The 23,749-nt window shown below is 42.3% G+C and overlaps 1 protein-coding gene across 1 annotated transcript in view; it reads right to left on the bottom strand.

The window, feature by feature from the left end:
* doc2a (double C2-like domains, alpha) overlaps window positions 1-23,749 on the bottom strand; it is a 59,230-nt gene that overhangs the window by 22,800 nt on the left and 12,681 nt on the right. The window contains exons 2-3 of the mRNA XM_014192343.3: window positions 1,252-1,583; window positions 593-672 (exon numbers count right to left, since the gene is read on the bottom strand). Coding sequence (XP_014047818.1) covers window positions 593-672; window positions 1,252-1,579 — 408 coding nt within the window. The 5' untranslated portion in view covers window positions 1,580-1,583. The remainder of the gene's footprint in view (window positions 1-592; window positions 673-1,251; window positions 1,584-23,749) is intronic.

Below are 23,749 nucleotides of genomic sequence, written 5' to 3'. Positions count from 1 at the left end.
TGAAAAGAGAAAATGCAGACAAGAAAACAGAGCAAGAAAGAAAGAAAGAAAAAGAGAGGCTTAACAAAGAAAGAGGGCCAAGAGCTAGGCAAACATGAAGGCTGCTTCTGAAATGGCACCCTATTCCCCATTCATGTCAATGGGACCATTCAACTCCACATTAAAGTTAGTCAGAAGTCAAGCTGAGTCTAATTAGTTCCCTTTCATTTGGGATGATTGAGGCCTGCATATTTTAGGGTGAACTATCCCTTTAATGCTCCCCTATGATTGCCTTCATTCATTTACTTTACTAGACCCTCTTTTTCTGGAATGGAATGCAAAAATTCTACAAATGTGTGATGGCAGGGCAAGTGACATCCATGGATGCCGGAGCGGCCCAATCCCAAATCGACCCCTAGACCCTGCGCCCTATGCACTTCTGGAGATCTGAGAGGATTTGATTGGTATCAGAGGGCACGATGGAGCTATTAACATATATCTTGCATCTGTCACATTCTCTCAGATCTCCAAAAGTGCATAGGACGCAGGGTCTAGGGCTCGATTTGGGATTGGGCTGAAGGGCAGATAGGAAATGAGTGAACAGTGAGGTTACCTTGGCCCTGAGGATAGTGCAGTGTAGCTTACTGGAGGCTCGCTCGTACCACAAATCAAACTCCAGTGTTCCCAAAGCAGCTGTATAGGAGACAACCAGTGGAACGGTTAAAAACCAGTAGCATGTGTCAGAAACAAACACCACCACTCCTACATGTCCTGCACTTGTGAAAACCCCCATATCAATGACCTAGGGTGGGTGAGTCACATAAATAATACAACTCGGCAGCAAAAGTAGGCAAGGAACGTTTATCAGTGAACCAATCAATCAATCAATCAATCAACCAATCCGTCAGTCAATCAATAGTGTCCAGCCATGTTTGATGTGACAATGACCATAGGAGTTGGCAAGACAGTACACACCGATCTTGGACCAGGCTATTGCAACATACCTGTCACAATGGAAGCCACAGAATGGACTCACAGAAGGCTTTGAAACCAACCAATGACTGTATGAAAAGGACTGCACACTGACTTCCACAATCTGAAAGTACACACATGCTAAAGACATTACATATAGATGTCACAACAGAGTACATCAATGAAACACTATGCATTTATATGGGATGTAAATCACGTTTATGCGTGCACACACACACACACCCCACCCACCCCCACACACACAAACACAGTCAACAACACGCCAAACTCTGGACTCACTGAAGTCGTCACTGTCAGAACTGTTGATCTCCACAGACGTGTCCATGCTGCTCTGTAACGACAAAGACCCGCCCCCTCCCATCGCCCCCGGCAGCAATGGCGTCAAGAGTCCTCCCCTGCCGCCACCCCCCATCCCGCTGGCCGCGCCCCCAGGACTGAGGACTAATGGGGAGCCAGTGGGTTTGGGGGAGAGGGGCTCAGAGGTGGGGGACAGGCGGGGGAAGTAGGCAGAGATTGTTCTGATAGGTCGGATGGGGCCGGGGCAGACGTCAATGGCCATGTGTTCCTGGATGGTGATGCTGAGTTTCTTTCCTTTACGCAACGTCATAGAGCTGAAATGGAGAGGGAGGGGGGAGAGGGGGATGGCGGGGGAGGGAGGGGGTGAGAGAGGAATGTGGGGAGAGAGATAGGGGATGAAAGAGAAGAGTGGGGAGAATGGGAAGGGAGTGACAGAGGGTGAGGAAGAGCAAAGTACAGGAGGAGAGAGGGAGAATGAGAGAGAGAAGTGGGAAGAGAGAGAGGAAACAAGAGAGGAGTGTGGGAAGAGAGAAAGGGGATGGCAGTGAGAAGAGATGGAGAGAAGGAGATGAGAGAGCGGAGTGTGTGGAGAGAGGGGGTGGATCAGAGTGGGGGGAGAGAGAAGAGTGTATTTCATTAAAGACAATTAGACTGTGTCTGTTAAATATGCTTAACATGGTTTCAAGGTCCAAACTGGTGTTTCAAGCAACACAATTCATGGCAATAATTGGCCTTTGCTGTGATGGGCTAGAGACTGATACATTTTAACTAGCAAACACACACATACACACACACACACACACACACACACACACACACACACACACACACACACACACACACACACACACACACACACACACACACACACACACACACACACACACACACACACACACACACACACACACACAGAGACAGGCACAGACACAAACCCACACGGTTGTCAACACACATCAGGTCGTCCAGCATCAGTCTGTCAAGTATCAGAGCGGTCGGCATGGCAGGAGAGTGACAGAAGACAGGAGACGTGTCATAGTGACTAGTAGAGAGCGAGAGAGACAGAGACAGGGGAGCACTGCAAATTAAGACATTTCTACACTACAACCACTAATGATGACATCACCACACTAACGATAACATAATGCCACTTTAATATTGTTTACATATCTTACATTACTCATATCACATGTATATACTGTATTTTATACCATCTATTGCACATTGCCTATGCCGCTCGGCCTTCGCTCATCCATATACTTACATGTACATATTCTCATTCACCCCTTTAGATTTGTGTGTATTAGGTAGTTGTTGGGGAATTGTTAGATTACTTGTTAGATATTACTGCACTGTCGGCACAAGAAGCACAAGCATTTCATTACACTCGCATTAACATTTGCTAACCATGTGTACAGTGAGGGAAAAAAGTATTTGATCCCCTGCTGATTTTGTGCGTTTGCCCACTGACAAAGAAATGATCAGTCTATAATTTTAATGGTAGGTTTATTTGAACCGTGAGAGACAGAATAACAACAAAAAAATCCAGAAAAACACGTCAAAAATGTTATAAATTGATTTGCATTTTAATGAGGGAAATAAGTATTTGACCCCTCTGCAAAACATGTAGTTGGCCACCAGGTTTGCACACATCTCAGGAGGGATTTTGTCCCACTCCTCTTTGCAGATCTTCTCCAAGTCATTAAGGTTTCGAGGCTGACGTTTGGCAACTCGAACCTTCAGCTCCCTCCACAGATTTTCTATGGGATTAAGGTCGGGAGACTGGCTAGGCCACTCCAGGACCTTACTGTGCTTCTTCTTGAGCCACTCCTTTGTTGCCTTGGCCGTGTGTTTTGGGTCATTGTCATGCTGGAATACCCATCCACAACCCATTTTCAATGCTCTGGCTGAGGGAAGGAGGTTTTCACTCAAGATTTGACGGTACATGGCCCCGTCCATCGTCCCTTTGATGCGGTGAAGTTGTCCTGTCCCCTTAGCAGAAAACCCCCCCCAAAGCATAATGTTTCCACCTCCATGTTTGACTGTGGAGATGGTGTTCTTAGGGTCATAGGCAGCATTCCTCTTCCTCCAAACACGGCGAGTTGAGTTGATGCCAAAGAGCTCCATTTTGGTCTCATCTGACCACAACACTTTCACCCAGTTGTCCTCTGAATCATTCAGATGTTCATTGGCAAACTCAGACGGGCATGTGTATGTGCTTTCTTGAGCAGGGGGACCTTGCGGGCGCTGCAGGATTTCAGTCCTTCACGGCATAGTGTGTTACCAATTGTTTTCTTGGTGACTATGGTCCCAGCTGCCTTGAGATCATTGACAAGATCCTCCCGTGTAGTTCTGGGCTGATTCCTCACCGTTCTCATGATCATTGCAACTCCACGAGGTGAGATCTTGCATGGAGCCCCAGGCCAAGGGAGATTAACAGTTCTTTTGTGTTTCTTCCATTTGTGAATAATCACACCAACTGTTGTCACCTTCTCACCAAGCTGCTTGGCGATGGTCTTGTAGCCCATTCCAGCCTTGTGTAGGTCTACAATCTTGTCCTTGACATCCTTGGAGAGCTCTTTGGTCTTGGCCATGGTGGAGAGTTTGGAATCTGATTGATTGATTGCTTCTGTGGACAGGTGTCTTTTATACAGTTAACAAACTGAGATTAGGAGCACTCCCTTTAAGAGTGTGCTCCTAATCTCAGCTCATTACCTGTATAAAAGACACCTGGGAGCCAGAAATCTTTCTGATTGAGAGGGGGTCAAATACTTATTTCCCTCATTAAAATGCAAATCAATTTATAACATTTTTGACATGCGTTTTTCTGGATTTTTGTTGTTGTTATTCTGTCTCTCACTGTTCAAATAAACCTACCATTAAAATTATATACTGATCATTTCTTTGTCAGTGGGCAAACGTACAAAATCAGCAGGGGATCAAATACTTTTTCCCCTCACTGTATGTGACAAATAACATTTGATTTGATTTTGATTTGACATTACCACTCTAATGATGTCATTACCACACTAATGTAAGAATGACATCACCACACTAATGCTATCCTCACCACACCACAGCCATTAATTATAACATCACCACACTAATAATGACAACCCCGCATTAATTTTATTTATTTATTTTTTACTTTTTTAAATGCTTTATTCATAATACAAAAATCAACAACTTACATTGCTACATCAAACATGTCTAACAAAACAAAACACAGTTATTAACAAGAAAATACTAAAACATTCAAAACATATCTATAAAATAATACAAAAAGAAAAGAAAATCTAGTGCAATCGTTTTCACTCTGAAAAAATCTCATTATAAGGATTCAGGAAGATGTTATTCTTGTTGTTATTCACTAGGGATAATGTCTTAATAAGATAATTAAATTCTATCAAAAATATGTGTAATTTTGGTCTAATTCTGGAATTCTTGTTTGTGTATAAAGTATATGGCAACAAGAATAAAACAATTCACAATCATTTCAATGGTCTTGTTGTCATTGCAATAGTAACATATTATATCCTTCATGTCAAAAATATGGGTAGTGTTCATAATGGTGAATAAGTATTCTGCAAGGTTTTCCCAAAATTCTGACACAAATTTACATTCAAAGAACAAGTGTCAGATTCTCACCTTCTTTTTCACAGAAAAGGCAGATATCATCAATAGCCACAAATTTGGACAGCATAGAATTACATTAATATATCTTATGAAGAATTTTAAAGTGCACTTCCTTAAATTAGTTTGATATACAATATTTGTAAGGCCATAACCAAGCTTTTTTCCAGACAATGTCAGGAATAAGCATGTGCCATGTTTCCTCTAGGCGTAAGTTGGTTCTGTGAATGTAGAATTAGTCTTATATATTTACTACAACAAGATTTCTCAGGTAAGCCCACACCTTCCAAACTGAGTTCTGAATAAGCTTTGTGATCATTACCAAAGCTAAGATGAGTTTTCATTAGTGTAGTTAGACCACTGGGAATGGCTTTGATCACAGACATAAACTCTCTGAAAGCTATTGGAAATTCATTCAATGTTATAAATTGTTCATATGTAAGAATATTACCCCTGTTATCAAAAACATCAAGAACAAAGTGAATATTCCTGTCATGCCAGCTGGGGTAGAACAATGACTTATTCCTTACAGTTATGTCTGAATTATTCCACAAAAGAGCTTTATGTGGGGAAACATTGTGCAGGAAACATATTTTCTACGCCATTAAAACTTGTAGGTGAAATCTAGCCAATTTAGTGGGTAATCTTTCAGGAATATAATTACATTTCAGTAAAAATGGAAGACCTACCAACTTATTAAACACATTATTTGGAATGAAATACCATATTGAATCAGTATTGATCAAACATCTTTTCACCCAGTTGATCTTGAACGTGTTACGTCAACAAAATCCAACAGAGCCTTTAGCTCTTTTATTAGAGAGGACTGACTTTTTGTTAGTTTGTGAGACTTATTTTTCCAGTCAAGAAAGGTCTTGTTGATCTCTTTACAATTAGAGGGATTTAAAAATAAAGATAATGAGGGGTACACAAAGCGAGACGGTCCCTCTGCCTTGGACAGAAGTACTCTCCCAAGTATAGAAAGATCCCTTTGTAGCCAATTTTGAAATATCTTTTTTGTTTTCTTAATTTTAGGAGAGAAATTCATATGTTGTCTGACTAAGTGTTTTTTTTTACAGATGTATTCCTAAATATTTAACACAGTCCTTTACAGGAATATTTTCTATTTCTTCATCATCAGAGTCAAATAAACATAAGATTTCACATTTAGAAACAGTCGGTTTTAATCCTGATGCAATAGAAAATGCAGTTATAGCATTAAGGGCATGGGCGACCTGGTCTTTGTCTCTTAAAAAAAGAGTAGCATCTTCAGCCAGTTGGGAAATTTTGATTTCTTTGTTAAAAATGGATAAGCCATACAGATTTGCATTATTCAGAATATCTAGAGATAGAAGTTCCACAACCAAAATGAATAAAAATGACGAAATTGGGCATCCCTGTTGTACACTTCTGTTGATACTGAATCTTTTGGATGTATTAAGGTTTAGTAACACAGAACTATTTATATCTTTGTAAAACATGCGAATGACTTTGATAACATTTTCACCGAAGCCAAACAGTTTAAGTGACCTAAAGAGAAATTCATGTTCAATTGTGTCAAAGGCTTTACAGAAGTCCAAAAATAAAACAACCACATTTGAGTCAATTGCATCTGAATAATCGAGAAGGTCCAAGACTAAACGAATGTTAGAGTTTATGTGACGGCCCTTCATAAATCCTGTTTGAGTCTCGTTTATAACGGTATCTATAATTTTCTTTAATCTTTTGGCATAAACCAGAGAAATCCATTTGTAATCAATATTTAATAAAGTAATTGGTCTCCAATTGTCAATGAGAGAAGGGTCTTTATCGGGCTAGGGAATCAGCGAAATAAGGTCCCACACTAATGATGTCATCACCACATCAATGATGACATCACCACATTACACCACACTCACCACACTAATCATGACATCACCACATTAAAGCACTGCTAAATGATGGCTTTACCACACTAATGATGACAGCACCACACTAATGATGACATTCCACATTAATGATAACTGTCGTGGATTAGGTTCCTAGATTCTAAAAGCATTGTTTCACGTGTTTCCATCAGTGAGATGAGAGGTTGCTGATCCAGATAAATTATATTTATTACTCACAAATGTCTGTTGTTTGTCACACATATTCCAGGTTGATAAGTGGTCAAATAAAGCATTGCAATCCAGATAGGGTTTGACAGGTTCCAAGTAATATTAATGGTAAAAAGGTAAAATCCCAAAGTGCAGCAGGCAAATTAAATCCAAATGAAATGGTAGAAAACTGTAACTCCGCATTGTGTCTTCGTATATCAGGTGCAATAACCTGGCCATGTTACCCATAAGCCTTAATGCTACTCCTCCTAGCAAACCCACGTGTCCACTAGGTTTCACATTAGCAACCATAAAAGGCTTTCCATATAAAGTATTTCCCATAATGCTAAGTTTCCATACAACAATAAGTATCTTCCATATAGTTTTTATCCAATAGTAAATATTTCAGAAATAAACCAAATAAGTTCTGTACATTTTCTTTCAACACACAAAATGGCTCTAACAATGAAGTCACCATATAGAACCCCTAATTACATTATCTAACCTTGGTTTCATATAGGAAACTGTACACAATACAGTAGCTAGCTGCAGAACGGAGATCTTTGCCATATCTACCGTATGTTGTCATCAAGGTCTTACCATCCTGGCCAACAACAATACACTATTTTTTACTGTGACTGCAACACATGTTGTCTGTATTCTGTATAGAGACTTGACTCCTCGCAGGCATTCTTCTATACAGAAATCCGCAGGTAGAGAACTAGCAATCCAAAAACGTAGTCTAATTATGTGACATAAAAATCCAGATTATACCTTACTCCCCCCAAGCAACATTTAGTTCTACAATCTCCATCATCTCCCAACAACAACTGATCCTCGGGCGCCCATGACGTGGACGTCGATTAAGACAGCCCCCAGTACCTCTCTGATTCATAGAGGTTGAGTTAAATGCGGAAGACACATTACAGTTGAATGCAATCAGTTGTCACTGACTAGGTATCCCCCTTTCCCTTTCTCTCTCAGTGTGTAGAGAGATGGAGATTGATAAAGTATATTAAGCAGCACTTTCCACTTCGCAGGGCTCCACCACTTGGCACTAGATCGGTTCTGTGAATCTCATTTGACTTTGATTCTGGACCAATATTCTTGTCTTCATCGTTCGTATTTTGATATTATCTGTGGGCTGTGCTGTCACACTGATACGTATACGAGTGTGGTTAAATGACAGCGGGTGTCGAATGAATGTGCGTGTGTGTGTGTGTGTGTGTGTGTGTGTCTGCATGCGTGTGTGCGTGCATGTGTAGTGCATGCATGCATGTATGTGTGTGTGTTTATATCAAAGTAGGGGGCTGAAGAAGAGGAGTACATTGGAAGCCATTATAAGTAGAGTTGCCTGCTGAGCCGGAACAGTGTGCAGTGTTATGATATGAGAAACCATTAAAAACTAGCAGAAATCATCCACCTATAATAGATACCCTATTACAAAGACAATTTGATAGGCAGAGCACCTTATCACAGACAGTAATACTACTATAATAATCATAGCTGTGAGAAATAAGGATCCCAAGTTAATTTCACTGCAGTAAGAATGAATCACCATCCTTTTGAGGTGACTAATCATGGAAGGAGCACTAACTAGTACAGTCCACTCCTGATAGGCCTCTCTTCCAAAGATTTTAGAGAAAGCTGTTGCTCAGTAGATTACTTCCTTCCCGGATTCGAAATAGCACATTAGAAACTCTCCAATCTGGGCCTCCTGAGTGGCACAGTGGTCTAAGGCACTGCATCGCAGTGCTAGCTATGCCACTAGAGATCCTGGTTTGAGTCGAGGCTCTGTCGCACGTGGCCGCGACCGGGAGACCCATGGGGTGGCGCACAATTGGCCCAGCATCGTCCGGGTTAGGGGAGGGCTTGGCCGGCCGGGATATCCTTGTCCCGTCGCGCTCTAGCGACTCCTGTGGCGGGCCGGGGGCATGCACGCTGACACAGTCGCCAGGTGTACAGTGTTTCCTCTGACACATTGGTGCGGCTGGCTTCCGGGTTAAGTGTGCATTGTGTCAAGGAGGAGTGCGGGTTGGTTGGGTTGTGTTTTGGAGGACGCACAGCTTTCGACCTTTGCCTCTCCTGAGTCCGTATGTGAGTTGCAGTGATGGGACAAGACTGTAACTACCAATTGGATACCATGAAAAAGGGATAAAATAAAAAAGAAACCTTCCAATCTGGATTTAGAACAAGTACGCTGAGACTGTACTTGTGAAAGTTGTAAATGATGTACTGCTGACCGGGACCATGTTCTGTTCTCATTCTTTTAGATTGAAGCTTTAAATGGATCACACCGTTCTCGTTAAGAAGCTGGACAACTTGGTTGGACTCTGAGGTTTTTAACTTGTTTAAATGTTATCTTACTGATCGTTATGAATTTGTGCAACTGGGTTAGAAATAATCTGAACGTTCCAAAGTTGAATTTGGCGTTCCACAAGTCTTTGTGCCTGGACCCCTATTGTTTTCCTTATACAGTGCCTTCGGAGAGCATTCAGACCCCTTGACTTTTTCCACATTTTGTTACGTTGCAGCCTTATTCTAAAATGTATTAAATAAAACATTTTCCTCAGCAATCTACACACAATAAACCATTATGAAAAAGTGAAAACAGATTTTTAGAAGAAAATCGAATACAATTTTTTTTTTTTTATAAAATATTTACATAAGTATTCAGACCCTTTCCTATGAGACTCGAAATTGAGCTCAGCTGCATTCTGCAAAACAAATTCTGCAGCATTGAACATTGAACGTCCCCAAGAACACAGTGGCCTCCATCATTCTTAAATGGAAGAAGTTTGGAACCACCAAGACTCTTCCTAGAGCCGGCCGACCTGGACAAACTGAGCAATCAGGGGAGAAGGGCCTTGGTCAGGGAGGTGACCAAGAACCCGATGGTCACTCTGACAGAGCTCCAGAGTTTCTCTGTGGAGATAGGAGAACCTTCCAGAAGGACAACCATCTCTGCAGCACTCCACCAATCAGGCCTTTATGGTAGAGTGGCCAGACGGAAGCCACTCCTTAGTAAATGGCACATGACAGCACGCTTGGAGTTTGCCAAAAGACACCTAAAGACTCTCAGACCATGAGAAACATGATTCTCTGGTCTGATGAAACCAAGACTGAACTCTTTTGCCTGAATGCCAAGCATCACGTCTTGAGGAAACCTGGTACCATCCCTACGGTGAAGCATGGTGGTGGCAGAATTATGCTGTGGGGATGTTTTTCAGAGACTGGGAGACTAGTCAGGATCGAGGCAAAGATGAACGGAGAAAAGTACAGAGAGATCCTTGATGAAAACCTGCGTCAGAGCACTCACGACCTCAGACTGGGGGCGAAGGTTCACCTTCCAACAGGACAATGACCCTAAGCACACAGCCAAGAGAACTCAGGAGTGGCTTCGGGACAAGTCTCTGAATATCCTTGAGTGGCCCAGCCAGATCCCGGACTTGAACCCGATCAAACATCTCTGGAGAGACCTGAAAATAGCTGTGCATCAACTCTCCACATCCAGCCTGACAGAGCTTGAGAGGATTTGCAGAGAATAGGAGGAGAAACTCCCCAAATATAGGTGTGCCAAGCTTGTAGCGTCATACCCATGAAGACTCAATGCTGTCACTGTCCAAGGTGCTTCAACAAAGTACTGAATAAAGGGTCTGAATACTTACGTAAATGTTGATTTTTAATCAATTAGCAAAAATGGCTAAAAACCTGTTTTTGCTTTGTCATTATGAGGTATTGTGTGTAGATTGACAATTTTTTTATATTTTTTTAATCAATTTTAGAATAAGGCTGTAACGTAACAAAATATGAAAAAGTCAATGGGTCTGAATACTTTCCATAGGCACTGTACATGTTACCACTTGGAAATGTTATACGCATACATGCCATGCATGTTCACTGTTATGCAGATGATATTCAAATAATTGCAAAATGCAATATCCACAAATGAATAAAAAAATGTGTGTGTAAAATATGACTATAATCAGATATTTTCATAGATTTTAGATGTGTATGTTTTTTGTTGTTGTTGTTGCCAAATGGTATATATCCATTGTTTTGCTGGATTTGAATGTTTCTGTCCTGCATATTTGACTGTGATATGTGGTAAGTCACTCTGGATAAGAGCATCTGATAAAGGACTAAAATGTCAAATGCAAATATTTTACATCCAGATCTCATATTACTGTATTGAATGATGTTTTTGAAACATGTTTTAAATATTGATGTCACAAATGTATCATTTGTACATTTCCTTATTAAAAACGTAGTTATTTGTTACATTTGACTGTCTAAAACCTAGCAGTACTACTTATATCTCTGTGATTGAGGATATACAGTATAGCATTTAGCAACAAAAAAAGATGATTTGTTTCTCTGAAATAACAACATCAAGTAATAGATTGTAAACAAATACATGTCTGTCATTTAACAACCCCATTCCATGATTATATTGTGGAAAAACACACCAATGTCTTTCAACATTTATTTAAACAATAAAAGTTAATTTACCAACATTTCTGAAACTGGATATATAGTGTTTTGGAATGAAGCTCTTCAATTTTACTTATCTTTTAATCCATACAAAACTTTGCTGGCAGCTCGCCTCGTGCCATGCATCGAGGAGGTTAAGCATTGGACGGCAACAAAACAGAGATTATGCTTATTGGTAATAAGAGACTTACCAATAAGATTTCTGATTTTACTCTTGATGTTGACGGTTGCCTTATTAAACCAAAATGTATTTTAATGACCCTAATCTTACCTTTGACAATCACTTAAAACACATTTCCAAGACAGCATATAACCTCAGAAACATTTCTACAATCAAACGGGAACTTACTGAAAAACCGGTCTATGCATTTGTGTCATCACGGTTAGATTTAACACGCTCCTGTCTAATTTCTCTAGTTCCTCAATTCAAATCCTGCAAATTTGACAGAATACTGCTGGCCGTATTTTAACCAAACCTAGAAAGTATGAGCACATCACTCCAGTTTTTGGTGTAGAGCCAAGCGCAGAGCAGCGCATTCTCCACCAGAGTCCCACAGGTATGGAACTACTTCTATCATGTAATAGGGGCAGACACAGTCAAAGTTTTTAAATCACCTTTGAAAACACACCTTTTTAGCATGGCCTTCAAACTGTGATTTTACTGTTACTTAGCGTTTCCTTTAAATCATTGACTTCACTATTATTTTATATATTTTTATTCATTTCAATTGGATTGTTGCCGTCTGTTTTATGCTCCTTTATTAATCTCCTTCATTCTTCCTGAATAATTATTTGTTTTACTGTAAAGTGTGTTGCCATATTAAATGCATTAAACAAAGATTTATTTTATTTGATAAGTGCACCCCGGAAAAGTGCACAATCTGTTTAAGTGCACTACAGTTTTCAAGTCCTAACTAAACTACCTTCTTTTTAGAAACTGCACACTGTCACGACACTCCAAAACAGCTGCGTTTAAGCTATCAAGGCCGGGATTCAATCAAAGGTGTGTTGTCAACAAGCGCGTTGCACTTTAAAGGTAATTTACGCTTGAGCCGACATCTGCAGTATTTACCATGAATGTCTGGGAAATTACCTGGCACGTTGTCAGTAGTGCAGTGTGCAGCTCTACAATGCGCCGTTGAATGAATTCCGGCCCTAGAGTCTGTCTAGAGTCGTTTTAAGGAGCTGTTGGATGAGGGAAATCACAGATGAAACTAGAGAATAACTCATCTCAATGGGAATCCGATGAACAGCGCAACAAACTGTTGCTCTGTAATATCCATATCAATGGGAGAGCATTGACAATGCAACACTAATGTGCTCAATGCTAGAGAGAGAGAGAGACCAGTGGTAGTTCCCAAAACTTTTCTACAGGGGTTAAAATACACCACCATTTATTTTTTTAAACCTGATTTAATGGTGTTAAGAATTCAGGACAGAGGACCAACACTTTAACTAGTTCCCTTGAACGCAGCTTCCTAGCAACCCAACAAGCACCAGTTGCTACTAATTGCCAAATAGCCTCCACACATGTCCTCACTCTCCATAATCCCCACTGCCACCCTACTTTAACTTGACCAAACAAACATTCCTCCTCTTGTTCTGCAGTGCATGTCGCACCTTGCTCAGAGTAGCTACTTTGCAATTTAGGGAACTTGCACGCTATCAGAGTGTGTACCAAGAGTGAACTGAAGGTTTTCCGTTGTGATGGGAGCAGAACAGAGTTGATTTTGGTGGTTGTTTTTCTGTGTGGCCACTGCTCATGCTCTCAAAATGTTGGCGCCCAGGGAAGACACGTTTCCGAGGTGAGCAGGATGATTATGAGATGGAGTTATGTCGGGATGCCACCGGGCCGCAAGCAAAGTTGGGAGAAGAGGAATATTGGGACGGGTACACAGAAAGGTGGATTTATGAGGAGGGGAGGAAGAGGTCGAAGAGAATGAGGAAAGCAGAGGTTGGATATGAATTTGAGGAAGATGGCGATTGAAATGGGATGGGGTGTTGAAGAAGATTGGTGTCAAGTGCAAACAGAGTGAGCCATGCGCCAGATCGAGTTCTAGAGGTAAAATGGAAGTGAATCAGTGTGAGTTAAGTGAGCTGGAAGGTGTGGTGAAGAGCTCGGAACCTGAGCCTGGCATCAATTGACATGATAAAGAAGAATCTGTTCATGTAGGAGTGACATTTTGGGAGAAAGTGGATCCTTTCCTTTTGGTGGATCCATTTGTGGATTCAGGATGGGTGGGAAAGGAGTTGGGTGCAGTTAAATCAGTGAAGGTAACCTGTAGTGGACTTGTGATATTTGTTTGTTTCTTCTGACCATAGGGGCGGGGGCTTCATGTCACGCAACTTTGGTCAAGATCTGTTTCTTGCTTTGCTCTTAGGAACAGGGCACCATTGAAATTAGTGGTTTCTTGTGTAGCGTTAAGTGTGGAGGTGGAGCAATTGAAGCTGAAGATTCCTGGTGTTTGTGATGCTCGCCGTTTGGTGCGATGTAGACCCGGTGGTGAAATCGAGGAGTAACTGTCAGTCATTTTGAGTCTTTACCCGACAAAATCATGTTAGGATATATCAGTTATCCTGTTAGAGCTTTTGTTCTGAATCCACTACGCTGTTTCAGGTGCAACGTTTATGGTCATGTTGCAGCAGTGTGTAAGAGGGAGATTCCAAGATGTTCCAAGTGTGCAGGAGGGCATGAGATAGAGGATTGTGTATTTTCGGTGGATAAAGTTGTGTCATCTGTAGGGGTGCCCATGTTGCTGGGAATCGGAAGTGTCCGGTGGGAGAGAGGCAAGTTGAGGTGGCTAGTCTGAGTAGTGCAGAAGGTGTCGTATGCTGAGGCAGTGAAGAAAGCAGAGGATGGGTCAAGGCTGAGGGATCCTGAGAGGATCCCTGTGAGTAGTAGATCTCTGCCAGCACAGAGCGATAGGCCAACGAGTGATATATGCTTCAGTAAGGTTGGCTTCATAGCGTTCATAGCATTGGTTATCAACTGTACCGCAGAAATGGAACATAAATTACAGAAAATAGATGTGTTGGCAGCAGCAGAGAAGTATTTGGGTATACAAGATTTTACTTCGGAAGAGTTACATTGGTGGTGTTGATTGGTGGTGTCCCGTCCTCCCAGGCCGTTGGCATGGTGCAGGAGGTGATTGGGTCAAAGTAGTGGAATGGGGTAGTAGGTTTTTAAGTGTAGGGTTAGTTGGAAGTATGTATATTTTATGTATGTATAAGTATGTATAAGTATGTAAAATATATATATTTTCTATCACAAAGTATAATGGCTAATATTATAGTTGGGGGCGGTAATACAACATATTGGATGCCAACCGCCGTTAAAATCCCAAGAAGACAAAGTGCATGTCCCGTTTCACAACTGCATTATTATCAAGTTTTGCATGAGCAAGTTCTCCGCTCAGCAAGTTGTTATATTTTGTCGCGTCTCGCACCTGCTCCCGTCAGAATCTTACATTGAACAAAAATATAAACGCAACATGTAAAGTGTTAGTCCTATATTTCATAAACTGAAATAAAAAATCCCAGAAATTTTACATACCCACAAAAAGTGTATTTCTCTTGAATTTTGTGCATACATTTGTTTACACCCTGTTAGTGAGCATTTCTCCTTTGCCAAGATAATCCGTCCACCTGACAGGTGTGGCATATCAAGAAGCTCATTAAACAGCATGATCATTACACAGGCGCACTTTGTGCTGGGGAAAATAAGAGGCCACTCTAAAATGTGCAGTTTTGTCACACAGCAATGCCACAGATGTTTTGAGGCAAGCATGCAATTGGCATGCTGACTGCAGAAATCTCCACCAGAGCTGTTGCCCGAGAATTAAATGTTAATTTCTCTACCATAAGCCGCCTCCAACATCGTTTTAATGAATTTGGCAGTACGTCCAACTGGCCTCACAACTGCAGACCACGTGTAACCACACCAGCCCAGGACCTCCATATCCGGCTTCTTCACATGCGGGATCGTCTGAGACCAGCCACCCGGATAGCTGATGAAACTGTGGGTTTGCACAACCAGAGAATTTCTACACAAACTGTCAAAAACCGTCTCAGGGAAGCTCATCTGCGTGCTTGTTGTCCTCACCAGGGTCTTGACTTAACTGCAGTCTGGCGTCGTAACCGACTTCAGTGGGCAAATGCTCACCTTCAATGGCCACTGGCACAGTGGAGAAGTGTGCTCTAAATAGATGAATCCCGGTTTCAAGTGTTCTGGACAGATGGCAGTGTGGGCGAGCGGTTTGGTTATGTCAATGTTGTGAACAGAATGCCCCATGGTTGCGGTGGGGTTATGGTATGGGAAGGCATAAGCTACGGACAACAAACACAATTGCATTTTATCGCTAGCAATTTGAACGTACAGAGATACCGCATTTCGCTACACTCGCATTAACATCTGCTAACCATGTGTATGTTACCAATAAAATGTGAGATCCTGAGGCCCATTGTCATGCCATTCATCTGCCATCACCTCATGTTTCAGCATGATAATGCACGGCATGTCACAAGGATCTGTACACGATTGCTGGAAGCTGAAAATGTTCTTTCATGGCCTGCATACTCATCATCATGATTGGGATGCTCTGGATCGACATGTACGACAGCGTGTTCCAGTTCCCGCCAATATCCAGCAACTTTGTAAGGCCATTGAAGAGGAGTGGGACAACATTCCACAGACCACAATCAACAGCCTGAGCAACTCTATGCGAAGGAGATGTGTCGCGCTGCATGAGGCAAATGGTGGTCACACCAGATCCTGACTGGTTTTCTGATTCACGCCCCTACCTTTTTTGTAAAGTATCTGTGAACAACAGATGCATATCTGTATTCTCAGTTATGTGAAATCCATAGATTAAGGCCTAATGAATTTATTTCAATTGACTCATTTCCTTATATGAACTTATAACTCAGTAAAATCTTTGAATTTGTTGCATGCTGCGTTTTATATTGTAGTGAATTTAAGCCAAAACCTAGTGACCTCATCAAGAGGTTTGGACCTCTTGTCGTAGTGGTTAAGGTGTTGGCTTGACAGTCGCTGTACCCGGTTTGGAGTCCCGGTCAGGGCTACCCCATGAATTTGCTACAACATTTTTGTTAAGTGTATATCCCTTGTTTCTCTCGTATCACAGACGAGCAGGCTACCTTCTTTCACAATATTTCCTCTCCTCCATGCCGGCCAGCTCTGGGTTGAGAATATGCTTCACCACGACACGTCCAATGCCCATTCCCAGCATGCTCTCCTGAGTGCATTTCCGACTATCCACGGCCCTAATTCACCGCATGTACCAGCACACCTCCCTGCCACATGCATGCCACATGCCCAGCTCCTCAGTGGACCCGTGAGGCTGTGCCACCAACCAACACATCTGAGTCCCAATTATTCATCCATCGCTGGGCCTGTACAGTAATTCATTTTGATGCAGTTCCTGTTCCAAATCATCTGTGTGCTTACTTCATAGTTCCTTTAATATTAGACAGACTGGCTACTCACCATACAGCCGCTATGCTACCATATACTGTTTAGGGCAGGCATATCATCCGTTGTAAGCATTACTGCTGATGATATCTGGAAATGTGCATGTACACCCTGGCCCAGCTACCGCTGCTAGCCCCAATCCTGACTTGTGCTCTGATATCTGTTTCATTGATTTCTGCTCTCGTAAAAGCCAGAGTTTTCTGCATGTTAACACTAGAAACGTATTACCTAAAATTGATACATTCAAAGTGTAGGTTCACAGCTCCAATCCAGATGTGTTGGTCATTACTGAGATGTGGTTAAGAAAGTGTTTTGAACACTGATGTTAACCTTTCTGGTTATAACCTTTTCGGCAAGACAGATCTTCCAAAGGTGGTGGAGTGGCAATCTTTACCAAGGAACAACTTCAGTGCTCAGTTGTCTCCACCAAGTCTGTCCACAAACAATTTGATTTGCTGGTTTTAAGCATTAAACTTTCAAATAGCTCTTGATTGACTATTGCTGGGTGTTGTCGTCCATCATCAGCACTGGCCTCTACCCTACCTGGCCTAAGCTCTCTCGTGGCCCCTTACACTAAGTCTGAATTTGTCCTGCTAGGTGACATAAACTGGGACATGCTTAAACCACCTGACCATGTCCTAAAGCAATGGGACTCCCAAATCCTCAGATTATTACCAATCCCACAAGGTATGACTCCAAGCACCCAGAAAATGCTACTCTCCTTGATGTTATCATCACAAATAATCCTGATAGGTATCAGTTTGGTGTTTTCTGTAATGACTTTAGTGATCACTGTTTCACAGCCTGTGTTCCTAATGACTGCTCAGTGAAATTTCCTGTCCTGATTTGTCATAGATGTTTGCACAATTTGTTTTTAGGAGCAAGCCTTCCTTCATAACCTGGCCTCTGTAAATTGATATAGAATCAGATTGATCCCCTCTGTTGAAGATGCTTGGACAGTTATAGGCCAACTTTTATTTTGCCCTTTTTATCAAAGGTGTTGGAGAAACTTGATAATAATCAACTGACTGGCTTTCTTGATGTCTACAATATTCTCTCTGGTACGCAATCTGGTTTCCGCTCAGGTTATGGATGTGTCACTGCAACATTAAAGGTCCTAAATGATGTCACCATTGTCCTTGATTCTAAGCAATGTTGTGCTACAATTTGTATTGACTTATTGGCCAAAGCTTTTTATATGACAGACCATTCCATTCTTGTGGGCCAGCTAAGGAGTATTGATGGCTGAGGGGTCTTTGGCCTTGTTTGCTAACTACCTTTCTCAAAGAGTGCAGTGTATAAAGTCAGAACATCTGTTGTCTCAGCCACTGCCAGTCACCAAGGGAGTACCCCAAGGCTTGATCCTAGGCTCCTTGCTTTGCTCAATTTATATTAACAACATGGCTCAGGCAGTAGGCAGCTCTCTCATCCATTTATATGCCCCTCCCTGATTTTGTGTTAAACGCTCTACAACAAAGCTTTCTTAGTGTCCAACAAGCTTTCTCTGCCTTTAACCTTGTTCTGAACACCTCCAAAACAAACATCATGTGGTTTGGTAAGAAGAATGCCCCTCTGCCCACCGGTGTGATTACTACCTCTGAGGGTTTAGAGCTTGAGGCTGTCACCTCATACAAGTACTTGGGAGTATGGCTAGATGGCACACTGTCCTTCTCTCAGCACATATTAAAGCTGCAAGCTAAGGTTAAATCTAGACTTGGTTTCCTCTAAGTAATTGCTCCTCTTTCACCCCAGCTGCCAATCGAACCCTGACTCAGATGACCATCCTACCCATGCTAGATTATGGAGACGGTAGGTAAGGGTGCTCTCGAGCGACTAGATGTTCTTTACCATTTGGCCATCAGATTTGCCACCAATGCTCCTTATAGGAGACATCACTGCACTCTATACTCCTCTGTAATTAGGTCATCTCTGTACACCCGTTGCAAGACCCACTGATTGATGCTTATTTATAAAACCCTCTTAGGCCTCACTCCCCCCTATCTGAGATACCTACTGCAGCCCTCATCCTCCACATACAACACCCGTTCTGCCAGTCACATTCTGTTAAAGGACCCCTAAGCAAACACATCCCTAGGTCGCTCCTCTTTTTAGTTCGCTGCTGCTAGCGACTGGAACGAGCTGCAAAAAACACTCAAACTGGATAGTTTTATCTCCATCTCTTCATTCAAAGATTCAATCATGGACACTCTTACTGACAGTTGTGGCTGCTTCGCGTGATGTATTGTTGCCTCTACCTTCTCGCCTTTGTGCTGTTGTCTGTGCCCAATAATGTTTGTACCATGTTTTGTGCTGCAACCATGTTGTGCTGCTGCCATGTTGTGCTGCTTGCTACCATGTTGCGTTGTCATGTGTTGCTGCCATGCTATGTTGTCTTAGGTCTCTCTTAATGTAGTGTTGTGGTGTCTCTCTTATCGTGGTGTGCTTTGTCCTATTTATTTAAATTTTTAATCCCAGCCCCCATCCCCGCAGGAGGCCTTTTGGTAGGCCGTCATTGTAAATAAGAATTTGTCCTTAACTGACTTGCCTAGTTAAATAAAGATTAAATAAAAATGATCCTTACAATTCCACTTTCATTCCTTCATGTTAAAAGTAATTTGATAAAAGCGCTGCTTGGCACATTTTATTATGCCATTCATTCAAGTATTGTCTCGGGTCCCGTTTGCCACAGTCCATGTGACAGCAGGCCACACATAGTATCAGAATGCACATTAATCAACATCAATATTACAATAATGCAACATTCATGTAAATGTGCCGAGGTTAGCCAAAAGCTAATTTGCACCCGTAGTCCCAGGGCAGCTAAGGACAATTACACAGCCGCTTTACAAATACTCACTAAAACAATACAACATACAAATACATTACATTCAATAATATATCATTCTAACAACAATAACGTCAACTGTCGTTTTACACATGAGGAACCACAGATAACTTGTGTACAGGTTTGGATGGATTTGAGCCATGTTTTCAATTTAAAAGTAAAATAAATCAGTGCAGTTTTTCAAGTCAATGGGCATTGCATTTCAGTATATTGTTGCCCTAACAGAGAAGAGCAATTTTACCGTGTCAAAGAGACAACGCAATCCCTTCTAGTTACTGCCCTTGTTATCCTGTATCAGAATTTCATTGCATACTGTAACTTCAACCATATATTAGCCACATCCTACAGTATCTATCATACTGCAGACTGGCTTCCTACTCTAGAAATGCCATCTTAATGTCATTGCATAGCGTTCGTCCAGCCATGATTGTTCTCTCTCTCTTGTTTTTGCTCTCTCCCTCATTCCCCTTTTTTTCAACTAAACTACTTCTCACTCTCTCCGGTCGGTTGACTATGGTTTCACGTCTTGCCGGGACCACAACCACATATACCACGCACCGGGGTGCCACCATAACATCATTCCCTTGCTGCATCCACTGCTTCATATTCCTTCCACCACCACCGACTCAGCCTCCAAGCCTCAGATCAGGCCTCAAGGACCTAGCTTCTCTCCCAGCATCCACAGATTACAATTTGGCATCCGACACAGCCTAAATCCCTGCAGCTAGAGCCCCCTTGATGGCCCAGCAGGCAAGGCTGTCTCTCTCCCTCTTCTAATACCTGAATACCTCTCTCCCCTGCTCTCTCTCATTACCCCTGTCTCCTCCACGTCGGCAGTGCACTCCCTGAATCCAACGGCTGCTCTGGCCCCCCCAGCTCCATTGCCTCTTACTAGTACTATTCTCTCTGCCCCAATGGAACCGTGACCGCTGCTTCGGCAGTGGCTTACCCACTCTCTCTGCCAGCGACGGCATCTCTCGGCATACTACTTCCACTACCTCTCATGTTCTGTCTCCGCCGGCTGGAGCAACTGTATTTTTCCGGTTGCCCGCTCTGAGTTTGATTTTCTGTTTAAGTCCTGTAATACAGAATTGACATGACTAACAATTGCAAGACAACTATTTAAAATACACAACACATATGTGACATACAGTTGAAGTCAGAAGTTTACATACACTTAGGTTGGAGTCATTAAAACTAGTTTTTCAACCACTCCACAAATGTCTTGTGAACAAACAAAAGTTTTGGCAAGTCGGTTAGGACATCTACTTTGTGCATGACACAAGTAATTTTTCCAACAATTGTTTACAGACAGATTATTTCACTTATAATTCACTGTATCACAATTCCAGTGGGTCAGAAGTTTACATACACTAAGTTGACTGTGCCTTTAAACAGCTTGGAAAATTCCAGAAAATGATGTCATGGCTTTAGAAGCTTCTGATAGGCTAATTGACATCATTTGAGTCAATTGGAGTTGTACCTGTGGATGCATTTCAAGGCCTACCTTCAAACTCAGTGCCTCTTTGCTTGACATCATGGGAAAATCTAAAGAAATCAGCCAAGATCTCAGAAAATAATTGTAGACCTCAATACGTCTGGTTCATCATTGGGAGCAATTTCCAAACGCCTGAAGGTACCACGTTCATCTGTACAAACAGTAGTACACAAGTATAAACACCATGGGACCATGCAGCCGTCATACCGCTCAGGAAGGAGACATGTTCTCTCCCCTAGAGATGAATGTACTTTGGTGCGAAAAGTGCAAATCAATCCCAGAACAACAGCAAAGGACCTTGTGAAGATGCTGGAGGAAACAGGTACAAAAGTATCTATGTCCACAGTAAAACGAGTCCTATATTGACATAACCTGAAAGTCTCCTCAGCAAGGAAGAAGCCACTGCTCCAAAACTGCCAAAAAAAGCCAGACTACGGTTTGCAACTGCACATGGGGACAAATATTGGACTTTTTGGAGAAATGTCCTCGGGTCTGATGAAACAAAAATAGAACTGTTTGGCCATAATGACCATTGTTATGTTTGGAGGAAAAAGGGGGAGGCTTGCAAGTCGAAGAACACCATCCCAACCGTGAAGCATGGGGATGGCAGCATCATGTTGTGGGGGTGCATTGCTGCAGGAGGGACTGGTGCACTTCACAAAATAGATGGCATCATGAGGACTGAAAATTATGTTGATATATTAAAGCAACATCTCAAGACATCAGTCAGGAAGTTAAAGCTTGGTTGCAAATGGGTCTTCCAAATGGACAATGACCCCAAGCATACTTCCAAAGTTGTGGCAAAAATGCTTAAGGACAACAAAGTCAAGGTATTGGAGTGGCCATCACAAAGCCCTGACCTCGCATGTGTGAGCTAGGAGGCCTACAAACCTGACTCAGTTACACCAGCTCGGTCAGGAGGAATGGGCCACAATTCACCCGACTTATTGTGGGAAGCTTGTGGAAGGCTACCCGAAACGTTTGACCGAAGTTAAACATATTAAAGGCAATGCTACCAAATACTAATTGAGTGTATGTAAACTTCTGACCCACTGGGAATGTGATGAAAGAAATAAAAGCTTTAATAAATCATTCTCTCTACTATTATTCTGACATTTCACATTCTTACAATAAAGTGGTGATCCTAACTGACCTAAGACATGGAATTTTTACTATGATTAAATGTCAGGAATTGTGAAAAACTGAGTTGAAATGTATTTGGCTAAGGTGTATGTAAACTTCCGATTTCAGCTGTAAATAGAATATAGAACACTTTAAACATTACAGGACTTTTTTCAGGATAAAAATTGAAATGTTCAAATGTGATTGTAAAAGATTGAATTTTGGGGGAAGCCATTTAAGAGCTAGAATTATTATACAGTCTGATAGCAGTGGGTAGAGTGGTGTTTGGGGCCACAGTGTCTCCTGACCCCTCCTGTCTCAGCCCCAGTATTTATGCTGCAGTAGTTTATGTGTCGGGGGGCTAGGGTCAGTCTGTCACATCTGGAGTATTTCTCTTGTCTTTTCCGGTGTCCTGTGTGAATTTAAATATGCTCGCTCTAATTCTCTCTTTTTCTTTCTTTCTTTCTCTCTCTCGGAGGACCTGAGCCCTAGGGCCATGCCTCAGGACTACCTGGCTTGATGACTCCTTGCTGTCCCCAGTTCACCTGGCCGTGCTGCTGCTCCAGTTCCAACTGTTCTGCCTGCAGCTATGGAACCCTGACCTGTTCACCGGACGTGCTACCTGTCCCAGACCTGTTGTCCCAGACCTGCTGGAACCCTGACCTATTCACCGGACGTGCTACCTGTCCCAGACCTGCTGTTTTCAACTCTCTAGAGACAGCAGGCGCGGTAGAGATACTCTCAAAGATCGGCTATGAAAAAGCCAACTGACACTTACTCTTGTGCTACTGACTTGTTGCACCCTCGACAACTACTATGATTATTATTATTTGACAATGCTGGTCATTTATGAACATTTGAAGATCTAGCCCATGTGCTTTTATAATCTCCACGCGGCACAGCCAGAAGAGGACTGGCCACCCCTCATAGCCTGGTTCCTCTCTAGGTTTCTTCCTAGGTTTTGGCCTTTCTAGGGAGTTTTTCCTAGCCACCGTGCTTGTACACCTGCATTGCTTGCTGTTTGGGGTTTTAGGCTGGGTTTCTGTACAGCACTTTGTGATATCAGCTGATGTAAGAAAGGCTATATAAATACATTTGATTTGATTTGTTTGCAAGCTGTTCGTATGGGCAGTTATACAGGACAGTTCATGACTGTTTCTCAGGGGTCTCTGGCCTCCTGGCTACCTTGCCTTTACTATCTTCACAGCCTCTTGCTCCTCTCCCCCCTCAGGTCTCGCTGGCCCTGTGGCAGCTGCTCTGGCAGCAGCTCAATCTCTTTCTCTGCCAGTGTCGACCTCTTTCCCTCAGGTTCTACTGGCCCG

Source organism: Salmo salar, chromosome 03, assembly GCF_965601325.2.
Source record: "Salmo salar chromosome 03, fSalSal1, whole genome shotgun sequence".
Lineage (NCBI taxonomy): Eukaryota > Metazoa > Chordata > Actinopteri > Salmoniformes > Salmonidae > Salmo > Salmo salar.
The sequence above is the reverse complement of the archived record's forward strand: the minus strand, read 5'-3'. Positions and strand labels throughout refer to the sequence as shown.